Source organism: Delphinus delphis, chromosome 16 (assembly GCF_949987515.2).
Source record: "Delphinus delphis chromosome 16, mDelDel1.2, whole genome shotgun sequence".
Classification (NCBI taxonomy): Eukaryota; Metazoa; Chordata; class Mammalia; order Artiodactyla; family Delphinidae; genus Delphinus; species Delphinus delphis.
The window spans coordinates 27,273,485-27,285,643 of record NC_082698.1 but is presented as its reverse complement, the minus strand read 5'-3'; the positions used below and the strand labels follow the sequence as shown (position 1 = coordinate 27,285,643).

General features: G+C 58.9%; 1 protein-coding gene across 2 annotated transcripts; it reads left to right on the top strand.

Moving 5' to 3' along the window:
* The first annotated feature begins 2,043 nt into the window (after positions 1 to 2,043).
* Positions 2,044 to 12,150, top strand: LZTS2 (leucine zipper tumor suppressor 2). Of its 2 annotated transcripts, none has more exons than XM_060034233.1 (5): positions 2,044 to 2,143; positions 7,440 to 7,889; positions 8,523 to 9,170; positions 9,720 to 9,971; positions 10,794 to 12,150. In XM_060034233.1, exons 2-5 carry the CDS (start codon positions 7,482 to 7,484, stop codon positions 11,475 to 11,477), a joined length of 1,992 nt encoding a protein of 663 aa, XP_059890216.1. In that variant the 5' UTR covers positions 2,044 to 2,143; positions 7,440 to 7,481; the 3' UTR covers positions 11,478 to 12,150. The 2 variants fall into 2 exon arrangements, with proteins under 2 accessions (XP_059890216.1, XP_059890217.1); XM_060034234.1 differs by lacking the exon at positions 2,044 to 2,143 and adding an exon at positions 4,802 to 4,935.
* The last annotated feature ends 9 nt before the right edge of the window (positions 12,151 to 12,159 follow it).

Sequence of the window (12,159 nt, the reverse complement as noted above, 5' to 3'; positions counted from 1 at the left end):
CGGAGATTGTAAGATAACTTACCCAGAGACCTGTCAGAAATATTGCTAAGGGACTTACCTGGTGGTCCAGTGGCTAAGGCTCTGGTGCTTCCAATGCAGGGGGCCCGGGTTCAATCCGTGGTGAGGGAACTAGATCCCACATGCCGCAATTAAAAAATAAAGATCCCACCTGTTGCAACTAAGACCCTGTGCAGCCAAATATATAAATATTTTAAAAAAGAAAGAAATCTGCTTCTAATGAAAAAAATTTTTTTAAAGAAATATTGCTAAATGGTGACACTTTCCCATCTCACTTCCTCTGATATCCTAAAGTCTGTTTCCCTTTAGATTTGCCTGCAAGCGTGATGAGAATGCAAGATGTTCTAAGGGGGCTGGGGAGAAGCCTTTTGTAAAGGGTGGTGGGGTCAGTGGGGTTCCTGCTTCCTGAAAGCAGGGCTGCTTTATCAAGGTTTCCCTGTCAACCTAAGAGGGGGCTCTGGAACCCTGTGGAATGGTCTGGGGTCTCTCTGGTCTGTGGTGTGTGAGAATTGTGGCTACAATTGTCTCCTGAAACACCCTGGAGCAAAGCTGTTCTCTGGGGGGGAGGGAGGGGGGACCTCTTCCAGGGCCTCCCTTCTTGGGGGTCTCTCCCAGACTGGCTGGAGCCAGGCCTCCTAATCCTGCAGTAATCATTCCCAGCCGCTGGCTGGTCTAGGCCTCATCCAGGGTCTATAACGTTGAACATCAGCCATGCCTTCCAGATGCACACCACCAGGTCAGTCCTACCTATAAGGATGTGGGTTCCATATTCTGGTCTCCCTAGGATGCCTGGTGTGTTCTCAGGAAATCCTTTAGGGATTTCCATTAGGGGACTTTTGTGAGGTCTCTGTGTGAATTGGAGTTAGAGGGATAGATACACACTTGCTTGTCTTGCCCCACCCTCCTAGCAGATACCCCCCACACTGCACAAACCAGAATGGGGGAGAGGGGAAGCTAATGTTCCCCCAGCCCCACCCCCTATACAAACACCTTCCATTCCACACCTGCCTTAAACTCCTCACATCAAAATTAGCCCAAAGTGTGTTCAGGAGTCCCTGGAACCTAGAAAGCAGTCGTTAATCCCTGGGTCCTGTGTAAGATCCCTGAGAGTCACTGTCCCTGTACGTAGCCAGAGTGTATTGAGGCAAATTGCCTGTGCCCAGCTGGACATTAAGAATCTTCCTGAGAGCTGAGGAAGAGCCTGGCCCAGCAGAGTCCAGCTGCATTTGCAGCCTTGTCCTCGATTCATTGTCACACTTGCCTGTGAGGGGCAGCCTTGGTCCTCCATCCCTTTACTGGGAATGGGTTTGAGAAGGGACTAAACTCACAGGACTCCTGCTGCCCAGGTACTCAGGCTGCAAATATGGCCCAGATACCTGTAGACATCACAGGCTGCCTGAGTGCCATGGAGGGTGGGAGCCCTTTGTGCCTCCCTGCAATACAGGTCAACTTCCTGTTTGTGCCTGTGGGTGGAACTTTATGAGCCTGAGAGAAGCCTGGCCATACTCCGTAGGGGCCAGAACTGGCAAGCCTGCTCACCTGGGCAGACACCTACTCCAGGGGAGGGGGAGACGCTGGTTCTGCTCGGGCAGCCCCAGCCCCGAGGTGTGTGTGAGGAAGGGCGGGGTCTGTTTTGGTGAAACCCGAGCCTTCTTTGTCTGATTCCCAGGGGTTTCCCCTGTGTCTGGGGGGTGGGCTGAGAGTGGACCAGGGTGGGCTCCCTACAAAGCAGAGGAGGGTGGCAGTAAAGCCCTATAGCCAACTTGGTTAGCGCAGCCAGGTAGCTTAGCTTGGCTGTCGCGCCACTGGCCCCTTCGTAAGTCAAAAGCCAAATCCAGTAAGCTGTGAAGTCAGAGGCCAGAGGAGCAGTCTCGGGCCACCGTCGAGCCACAGCTGGGCTGGGTACTGGGTCGGCTGTTGAGGGGGTGCTGCGCAAACCACTCCCCTGCCGGGGTCGGGGGCGCGGCCTCAGCCGCCCCGCCCCGCTCCACCGAGCCCGGCCGGGCGGGCGCTCGGAGTCCGCAACCGGGAGCAGGCTTGGGAGCCGGCGGGTCCGCGGCAAGGAGGTACCGGCTCTGGAGCAGAAGCCGGGCGGAAGCTGGAACGGCGGTGCAGGTGGCGCTGGGTGAGTGAGTGGTGGGGCCGCGGAGGTGCAGGAACTCTCGCCTGCCGCACACCGCCCCGGAGCGAACTTTCCCGATCTGGGGAAGCTGGGAATTGGGGTTGAGGAGGGGGGTCCCCGGTCCGGGGGCCGCAGGCCAGGAGTCTGAACAGGGAACCTACACGGAAACTCACACTGACGGGCCCACACACGCGCGCACACAGACACACACGCGTACTGGAGACACACGAACACACGTGCATTCCGGGGCGGACGCGCCCAGTGAGTTAACGCTAGTAGTCCGTGGAGCAGCGCCACTGGCCCGCGAGGACCCCCCAGCGGGCAGGGCGCGCTGCTGTCGCGTACTTGATGGGGGTGGGAGGAAAGAGCCGCCCAGTGACCGCGGATGGGGGCGGGCCGGGTGGGACACCTCCGGAGGCTCCTGCTTCCCTGCCGCCCGCAGGTGAAGACTAAGACGTAAACAGGCGCTGAGCACGTGATCGCTTCGCCCACCAGCGGGCTGTCCTCCCCCCACCCCAGCCTCGGGGCGGGAACCTCCCTCCGCGGTACTCAGCAAGTTTGCCAGGTATCTTGCCGGGCTGTATTTCATTCTCCTCCTGGAGGTGATCAGCCCTCCCCCAGGAATGGGAACACAACGCCCCCTGGAGTTGGGGTAGCGCAGGAGGACCAGAGACTGTTGCGCTGGGGTGGGGTTACCTGGGTTCCTCGTCCTCCTTCTCCGGAACATGGTGCCCCCATCCCTGAAAGTATCCCTGAAGGGGGTGCTATTCTGGATGGCAGTGTACAGCAGCCCCCGCCCGGTCCTCCAGCCCAGGGAGCAGCTGCGGGAGCGCCTGTGGGTCCCCTTCCTACTACCACTCTTCCTTGCAGAACTGGGAGCTCCTACCCCCAAAGTAGAAGCAGAAGGCCCACTCATGCAAGAGTGGGAGTCCCCCTTCCCCAGAGGATGCATGAGCGTACACATCACCTCAATACCAGAGTGGGCCTATCTCCCTCTGGTAGAAGGGAGGACGGCCCCCCTCCCCCCAGGGAATGAGGTAGTGGGCAGCGGCCCTCGGCTTCCCTCCCTGCCCCACCCCCCACCTCTACACACTCGCTGAGCCCAGCTGCTGCCGGAGCTTCTGGGCAGGCTGCCAGAAAGGGGAGGAGGCTCCTGGTGTCCCAGGAGGCTGGGATCAGGGTAAGGCCAGCAGAGGGGGTCTCCACGGGGGAGGGGGGGCTCAGTCTGTTCTTGTAAGGTTGAGGGTCTAGGGTGAGCCTGAGGGTGGCTGGGCTATGTTTCCCTTTACAGGGAAAAAGAAAGAAAAACAACCCTTTCCATAGAGCTAAAAATAGAGCTGAGAGCCGGCCAGGGCTGTGGCCTGGAAGGGGGGGAATGCTCCTTCCTGGGGCGGAGGAGCTCCGGCGGGCCTTGGCCCTGGGGGGCGGGGTTAGGGGGCAGGAGGCTGTCCTTGCCCAGGGGTGCGGGCATCAGCTGACCTGACTAGGTCACAGAGACCCCTACGGGCAAGTCTATGTGTTAAAATGTTTGTGAAATACAACGTGTATGTGTAAGAAGTTGTCTTTGTGACTGTGAATGAGACTGTCAGTGTGAAACATACTTAGGAGACGAAGTGTATTTAAGATTGTGACTGGGTGCGAAGGAACTCGAGCTGTGAAAGTTTGTGCACAACTAGGCGTGTGACACCGAGTGTATCTCTGTGAGTTGGCCTGAAGATTATGGAAAGAAGGGACATGGAACCTTGTGATGGACGAGACAGACTGTGTGATTGTGGCTGTGTGAGACTGAATATGGGAAAGATCGTGTGGGTGTTAAGACAGTGTTGTTTGCCAGAGGGTGAGAATATCCCTGACCCTGAGAAGACAGTGGAATGTTGTCGGCTGTGAGGCTCGTGTAGGCTTGGCCTGTAAGTTTGGACCAGCTCACCCCAGTGACTTTTGGGGGTTCAGGGGCTGCCTCTCGATCAATGACTTCTCTCTTAGCAAATGACTCGGAGGGAAGGTTGGGGAGCACAGAGCCGCGCTCGGGGGAGGCCTGGGCTCCAGTGGGAGAGGGCACAGTGCTGGGGAGTCGGGTAGGGACCCCCCAAGGTTGGGGTGACTGGGTGTGTTCTCCGAATAGGCCGCTAGGTGGCGCCGCCTCCGCAAATCCAAGCGTGCCTCTTCCAACCCGCTGCGGGTGGGGCAAGCACCCACCAAACCTCGGCCCCCGACTTGTGCTGGGGCGCAGGGCCCAGCGTGGGGGGCAGCTGACCCTCGGCCTCCCTCTCTGGACTCCGAAGCCGGAGAGTGTGTTGGGGGTGGGGGGGCGGGGTTGGCATCGACCAGAGGAGCGGAGGGGGAAGGGCGGCCGCCGCGGCGCCTGGCCCTTTGTGCTCGAACAATGATCAGCAGCCGCTGGCCCCGGGGCTCGGGTAGGGGTACAGGGTGACCCACTGCCGCCTAGTCCTGAGCCGACCGAGCCTCCAGACACACAGCCGCGGCGCCTCGGAGGGAGGGAATCTGAGTCCCGCTACGTAGCCCCTGCGTGCGTGCGCCTCGCCGGACACGCGTGACACGGGGTGCCTACGCTTATCCGCGCCCCGGGGGCGGGGTCGCCCCTCGGACCCTCCCCCGCGCTGCACCGCCCACTTGGGCCGGGCGGGGCCTGGGCCGGGCCGGGCCGGGGGCTCCCCGGAGGCGGGGCCGGGCCGGACCGGGCCGCTCCGAGTAGCGGCGCGCGGGCTGGAGCCGGTCGGCGCGCCTGTGGAGCGCTGGGGGCGGCCCGGGGCTGAGCATGGAGCAGCGCGGTGGAGGTGAGGGGGGGCCGGGGCTGGGAGGCGACCTGGGGGTGACCCCAACTTATGCACGGCCGAGGTCCCGTGGGGAGGCGGCATTCTACAGCTGCCCCCACTTTATGGAAGCGGCGGGGGTCGGAGGGGGATGGATTCCGGAGGGTGGATTGGGGGCTCCCGGCTTCCGGTCTCGGAATGGCAACTCGTGATCCCAGACTTGATCCCGCTGGATGGTCCTTGGAGTTTGGTGAGGGGGAGACTTTCCCGAACTCTTCTGCCCTCAAAACAGGTCTGTGGGAGCTCGGACCTCGGCCAGACCTCCCTCGGACCCCGGCTGGACCCAGCCCTCAGTAGTCCCCACTGGGCGGGGGGAGTGTGTGCTGTGCCGGAGCGGTTCCTCAAGGATGTTGGGGAGAGCTGGGGGTTCCCTTCCTACAGCCACAAACGCACTTCTCAAAATGGAGCCTCCACTTGCCCCTCCTTCTCTCTCGGGCTTCAAGAGCAGGAGCCGGGCTGGCTGGGCCTGGCTCTCCAGACGCCTGGCGCTGGCTCCCTGGGTGTCTGGCTCTCAGGGCCCAGCTCAGTGTCTCTTCTGGGTTTAGGGGCTCCTGGCTCCGTGGCGCGCAGGGACCCCGGCTCACTGGGTCTGCCTGACCCTGGGGCCTCTCTCAGTCTTTGTCTCTTGTCTTCTGGGTCCCTGTCTGAATCTCTGTCTCCTCCCCTCAGTTTCCACTTTCTCTGTGCTCACGGAAGTGGGGAAATGGAGACAGAGATGCCAGCCCCCATGGCCCCCTAAGAAGCCCCTTCCCCACTGTTTCCTCCAGACCCTGGAGTGGTCTGGGAGAGGGCAGAGGAGGGGGTGTTCCATTGGCTTTGCTCAGGGCTGGCGCTTGTGGGGTGGACTCAGCCCCTGCCCCTGCTCCGTGGACACCAGTCACCCCGACCCCCAGCTCCCAGCTCCTCCTTCCTCAGTCTGGACACCTCCCTGGTTCTCCAGATCTTCTGACTTGAGCGGGGAGGGGGGGTGGGGGCGGACTTAACGGAACACACGCAAGAATGAAGGAGAGCAGATCAAGCAAAGACTCAACGTGTCTCTCCTCTCCCCACAATCCAGTGAGTGACAAAAACCAGGCTCCCACTCACCCAGTTGGCCCTGCGTGCCACCCAGGCTCTCACCCTCTCTCTCACATGCTCCCATGCACACACGGTGCTCTATACACACTTGTGCACCCTCATTTCCTACTCACACACTTGTGTAAGATACATAAACTCACGTATATATGAATGGACATCTAACCAAACATATTCTGTCACATAGTCACAGTCATACACCACAAATTCACTTATGTATGCGTTTGTGACTTTCACATACTTTCTGAGAGAGACACCCTATTTACACACACACTTTTGTAAGATATGCACATATGAGTTCACATACATATGCATGTATATCTGAATGTACTAATGCATCTATCCAAACATATATACTCACACATTCATTCATGATATTTTCAAACACAGTGCTCAGATTCATGCTCTTGTACACACAGTTTCACACACACAAATAAGTAAGATGCATACACTCCTACTCCTACGCAATTCTCTGTCCACTTCTTGGCTCCCGTTCTGCATGATGACTTCAGCAGATGCCTGAGTCCTGGTCTTCAGCCTCAGGACTGGGGAGGGAGTTCCGGGTGGAGACTTGCTGTCCCCTTCCAGGAAGGAGCAGGGCCTGGGGAGGTGGAGCCCTCTTCCCTGGGCTCCAGGGAAATGAGATCTTGGAGCAGCTGCCAGAGGTGATGGTAGAGCTTCTATCCTTATCCCCTTGGGGTTACAATGGGGAATGTCCAAAGCTAGAAGGTTTCATAGGGGTTGGCAGTGGGTCTGTGTAGGCTTCTCTAGGCCCGACTGATTGGGTGTGGTGAGGCTAGTTGTCATGGAAACAGGCATGAGCCTGCATCCACCTCTTGGAGGCAGGAGACCCCAGAGGGTACCTGTGGGCTCCCTAAGAGCTCTGAGTTCTTGTTTGACCAGCTCCACCCTTGCCGCCTGTCTGTCTGGGAGAAACTGAGGCCCAGCTGGGGGAGGCTGGGCACTGCCTGGCCTTAGCTCTTTGTTTCCTAATTACCATCTGAGTTGCTGACTGCACCCCTGAGGTTGCCCAGACTGCCTCTAATGAGGCCACCTGTCCCAGGGGACCAAGGACTGGTGCTGGGAGCTGGTAGAGAGGGCTCCCTCCCTAACTTGAGTCCTGGCCTCTGTGGGGCCCCATTCCGTCATCATCCCTGCTTGGTAGATTCAGTCCTCAGCCATGTTTAGACCAGAATTGGGCAGTGGCCTGGGGCCCAGGGATAATTGAGGTTCTTGCCAAGACTCGGAGAGGATGCCTTGCGGGGAGGGTATCGTTGTTTGTTACTGATGTCAGGGGGCTGTTTGACCTGGGACAAAGGACCAGGAGGAACTCGAGACCTTATATAGGGAGGGAGCTCAAGATGGAGACACTGACACCACTGCCCTGCTCACAGGTTTCCCTGGAGGCCCTTGGCCAGGCCTGAGCCTCTGCTGCCATGGCCATTGTGCAGACGCTGCCAGTGCCACTGGAGCCCGCTCCTGAGGCCGCCACTGCCCCACAAGCTCCAGCCATGGGCAGCGTGAGCAGCCTCATCTCAGGCCGGCCCTGCCCTGGGGGGCCGGCTCCTCCCCGCCATCACGGTCCCCCTGGGCCCACCTTCTTCCGCCAGCAGGATGGGCTGCTGCAGGGTGGCTATGAGGCACAGGAGCCGCTGTGCCCAGCTGTGCCCCCCAGGAAGGCTGTCCCTGGCACCAACTTTACCTACGTCAATGAAGACTTCCGGACAGAGTCACCCCCCAGCCCAAGCAGTGACATCGAAGATGCCCGAGAGCAGCGGGCACGCAATGCCCATCTCCGTGGTCCCCCACCAAAGCTCATCCCTGTCTCCGGAAAGCTGGAGAAGGTGAGGACCAGCCCTTTCTTTGGGGCCTGGGTGGAATCAGGGGTCCCCTGGAGAAGCCAAAATTAGGAGACCTATTTAGAGGGAGGAGTGTGGGCTCCAGATTCACCAGACCTGGGTTCTCATCCCAACTCTGCCTCATTCTGGTTGTATGACCTCAGAGAAGTCATTTAACCTTTCTGAGTCTCAGTTCCTATATCTGTAAAATGGAGGTAATAGGTCAACTCCTACAGGATTGTTGGGAGAATTACATCTAATCATGTGTGTAAAGTGTTTAGCCTAGTGCCTGGCACGTAATATGTACTCGATAAGTGTTAGCTGCTTAGAAATACTGTTTTATACTTAAAACAATGTGTTTGAATTTGAGCAAGGCCCGTAACTCTGCTGAGCCTCCATTTCCTCATCTGTGGACGAGATAGTGATAATATTTTGCTTGTATGGCTGCTGTAATGATCTGAGAGGAACGTTTTAAATTACTTGACATAAAGCTGACACTCAGGAGGCCCTCAGCCAGTGGGAGCAATTGTTATTAGTATATGGGGATTGGGGACCCCGGATGGGAGGGCAGGGAGTATGATAAGGGCTTTGAAAGATTGGGCGGCCTCATCCCCATTGTCAAGTGGCACCTCATTTCAGAACATGGAGAAAATTGTGATCCGCCCAACAGCCTTCAAGCCAGTGCTGCCCAAACCTCGAGGGGCACCATCCCTACCTAGCTTCCTGGGTCCTCGGGCTGCCGGACTGTCAGGAAGCCAAGGCAGCCTAACGCAGCTGTTTGGGGGCCCTGCCTCCTCCTCCTCCTCCTCCTCCTCCTCGGCTGCCGACAAACCCCTGACCCTGAGTGGCTGGGCCAGCAGCTGTCCATCGGGAACTCTATCCGACTCCGGCCGAAACTCACTGTCCAGCTTGCCCACTTACAGCACCGGGGGTGCAGAGCCAGCCACCAGCTCCCCAGGCGGGCACCTGCCTTCCCACGGCCCTGGGCGGGGGGCACTGCCTGGGCCAGCCCGAGGGGCCCCCACTGGGCCCTCCCACTCAGACAGCGGCCGATCTTCCTCCAGCAAGAGCACAGGCTCCCTGGGGGGCCGCATGGCCGGGGGGCTCTTGGGCAGCGGTCCCCGGGCCTCCCCTGACAGCAGCTCTTGTGGGGAACGCTCCCCGCCACCGCCTCCACCCCCTCCACCCCCTTCGGATGAGGCCCTGCTGCATTGTGTCCTGGAAGGAAAGCTCCGAGACCGGGAGGCAGAGCTGCAGCAGCTGCGGGACAGTCTGGACGAGAGCGAGGTGACCATGTGCCGGGTGTGGTCAGTGGCAGTGACGGGGGTGGCATGGCAGGACATCCACAGGTGCTGGGAATACAAGAAGCATTTCTGTCTGTGCTGAGGGGCAGGTGTCGGGCTATTGCACTGTGACCCCATCCCCACCCCAGCTGTCTGGCTTACACTGTAGAGTGGTTGACACAGCACCACCATTTACTGTCCTTCAGGCTTGAGCAAGTTACTTAGTTGTACTGAGCCTCGGTTTCCTCATCTATAAATGGGGATATTCCTGGCCTCAGGGTTATCATGAAGAGTAAGTAGGGTGAAGGGTGTAAAGTGCTTAGACTAATGCCTGGCACCTGGGAAGTGCTTGCTGTTATTGTTGTTGTTGTGTCGCTTTTCATAAAAGTAGCTGCTACTGTTGGTATTGTAATTATTGTAATTATTGAATGGAATCTACCTTCCCTGAGCCCAGGACGGGAGCCAGGGCAGTCGGTGATTGGGGAGCTGGGGGTGGCCAGGGCTTGAGGTTTGGGGGAGCCACCAGGACCCAGGCCTACCCTCTCGCCCATAGGTGTACGAGGAACGGCAGCGGCACTGGCAGCGCGAGGCCCTGCGAGAGGACGGCATGGCCCAGGCGCAGCGGGCGCAGCGGGCCCAACAGCTGCTGCAGCTTCAGGTGTTCCAGCTGCAGCAGGAGAAGCGGCAGCTGCAGGATGACTTTGCACAGCTGCTGCAGGAACGTGAGCAGCTGGAGCGGCGCTGCGCCACCTTCGAGCGGGAGCAGCGGGAGCTCGGGCCACGGCTGGAGGAGACCAAGTGGGAGGTGGGCCAGACCAGGATGGGCAGGGAGCAGGGCCTTTGGCAGGGGGGTGGGGGTGGGGGTGGGGAGTGGGTAAGCCTTGAAAGGAGGGGCCCAGCCACACCCCCTCACCTGCCACCCCCAGAGGGCCTCCCCTTCCTCACCTTTGTGAGATGAGGCTCCCCCTTTGACCTCCCTTTCTGGGTGCGGGTCTTCTTGGGCCTCCACATTTGGTCTCCTCATTGGTCTGGTCTAAGTGCGCACGTAGCCAGTAACGTTCCTATCCACTGCCTTCCCGCCATAATAAGAATGAGAATGTAGTGCTTACTGCTCAACAGTCACTATTCTAAGCGTGTAATGTAGAGTGTATCCTCTAATCCTCGTAACAACCCTGTGAAGTGGGTGCTGTTAATATCCTCATTTTATAGGTGAGGAAAGTGAGACCCAGAAAGGCTAGAGCCAGAGATCACACCTAGTCAGTGGCTGAGCTGAGGTCTGAACCCAGGCAGTCTGGCTCCAGTGTCTCTGCTTTTCACCAGGATACTGTAGTGCCTCTCAACTGGAAATGTGGGCACTGCCCTCAGTTACTTCCACTCCTACCAAACCCGCCACCACCCAGTCCCCAGGGCGCTACTGCTTTGTGATGGTTTAAAGACCCCAGCTTTGAAAGCAAAACATCTGGGTCTGTATTCCACCGTAGCCAATTAATAGCTGTCTCATTATCCCCATCAGTAAAATGGGTGTAATGATCAAACCACCTCTCCCTAAATGCCCAGCATGATGTCAGGGCCTGACACCCTGGGAGAACACTTCTCACCATCCTTTCTGACTATCTCCCACCCCCAGGTGTGCCAGAAGTCAGGCGAGATCTCGCTCCTGAAGCAGCAACTGAAGGAATCTCAGGCAGAGCTGGTGCAGAAGGGCAGCGAGCTGGTGGCCCTGCGAGTGGCGCTGCGGGAGGCCCGGGCGGCACTGCGGGTCAGTGAGGGCCGGGCACGGGGCCTCCAGGAGGCGGCCCGAACACGGGAGCTGGAGCTGGAGGCCTGTTCCCAGGAGCTGCAGCGGCACCGCCAGGAGGCTGAGCGGCTGCGGGAGAAAGCTGGGCAGTTGGACACCGAGGCGGCCGGCCTCCGGGAACCCCCTGTGCCTCCTGCCACTGCTGACCCGTTCCTCCTGGCAGAGAGTGATGAGGCCAAGGCACAGCGGGCAGCAGCTGGGGTTGGGGGCAGCCTGCGGGCCCAGGTGGAGCGGCTCCGGGCGGAGCTACAGCGGGAGCGGCGGCGAGGCGAGGAGCAGCGGGACAGCTTCGAGGAGGAGCGGCTGGCCTGGCAGGCGGAGAAGGAGCAGGTGATCCGCTACCAGAAGCAGCTGCAGCACAACTACATCCAGATGTACCGACGCAACCGGCAGCTGGAGCAGGAGCTGCAGCAGCTCAGCCTGGAGCTGGAGGCCCGGGAACTCGCGGACCTGGGCCTGGCGGAGCCAGCTCCCTGCATCTGCCTGGAGGAGATCACTGCCACCGAAATCTAGGGCCTTGGCATCCAGCTCTGCGGGGAGGTCTACTGAATGCAGATGGTAGCCTCAGATCCACTGAGGGCCCCGAAGTCGGAGGGCCCCAGGGCCACTTGTCCCCTGTGATCCAGGCCTCTGGGCCTCTTTCAAGGACTCAGGGCTGCCCTGTGATTTGGATGAGCAAGATCAGACTCCTTGAAGGTCCCTGTGTTCACTGTCACCCCGAGGCTCCTACTCACTCAGCCTATTTCACTCACCAACTACTGCCATTGCCACTCTGCCAACCCCGTTCACCCCCAGCATTCCAGCCCACCCAGCCAGGGGGCTGGGAAGAGGAAGGGGCTCCCTCATCTCCACATTCTCCCCATCACACAGCCAGAGCGAGCCAAACAGCGCCAGCTGCTCCAGATGTGCCTGCCCCCACCCTGCCCGTTTTGGGGGACAGGGCTGGGAGCGGGGTCTGATCCCCAGGTTCCAGCTCTGCAGCCTCTCTCCTGGGGTAAGGGGGCTATAGTCAGACCAAAGGAAGAACTCAGAAATGTCTTGTTTATTTGTATTTGTGACCAAGTGGCCCCTCCCCAACACCCAGGTTTATGGCCTTGTTTTCACTTGTATATTTTTCACATTGTAAATTTCTTGTACAAACCCAAAGAAAAAAATTAAAAAAAAAATTTTTGTTTTTAGAAAATGATGAGTGTGC

Excerpts from the sequence above, each read along its gene's own strand:
- LZTS2 (XM_060034233.1), top strand. The coding sequence starts at position 7,482 with ATGGCCATTGTGCAGACGCTGCCAGTGCCACTGGAGCCCGCTCCTGAG. Across the intron at positions 9,171-9,719 it reads ACAGTCTGGACGAGAGCGAG|GTGTACGAGGAACGGCAGCG; the intron begins GTGACCATGTGC and ends TCTCGCCCATAG. Across the intron at positions 9,972-10,793 it reads TGGAGGAGACCAAGTGGGAG|GTGTGCCAGAAGTCAGGCGA; the intron begins GTGGGCCAGACC and ends TCCCACCCCCAG.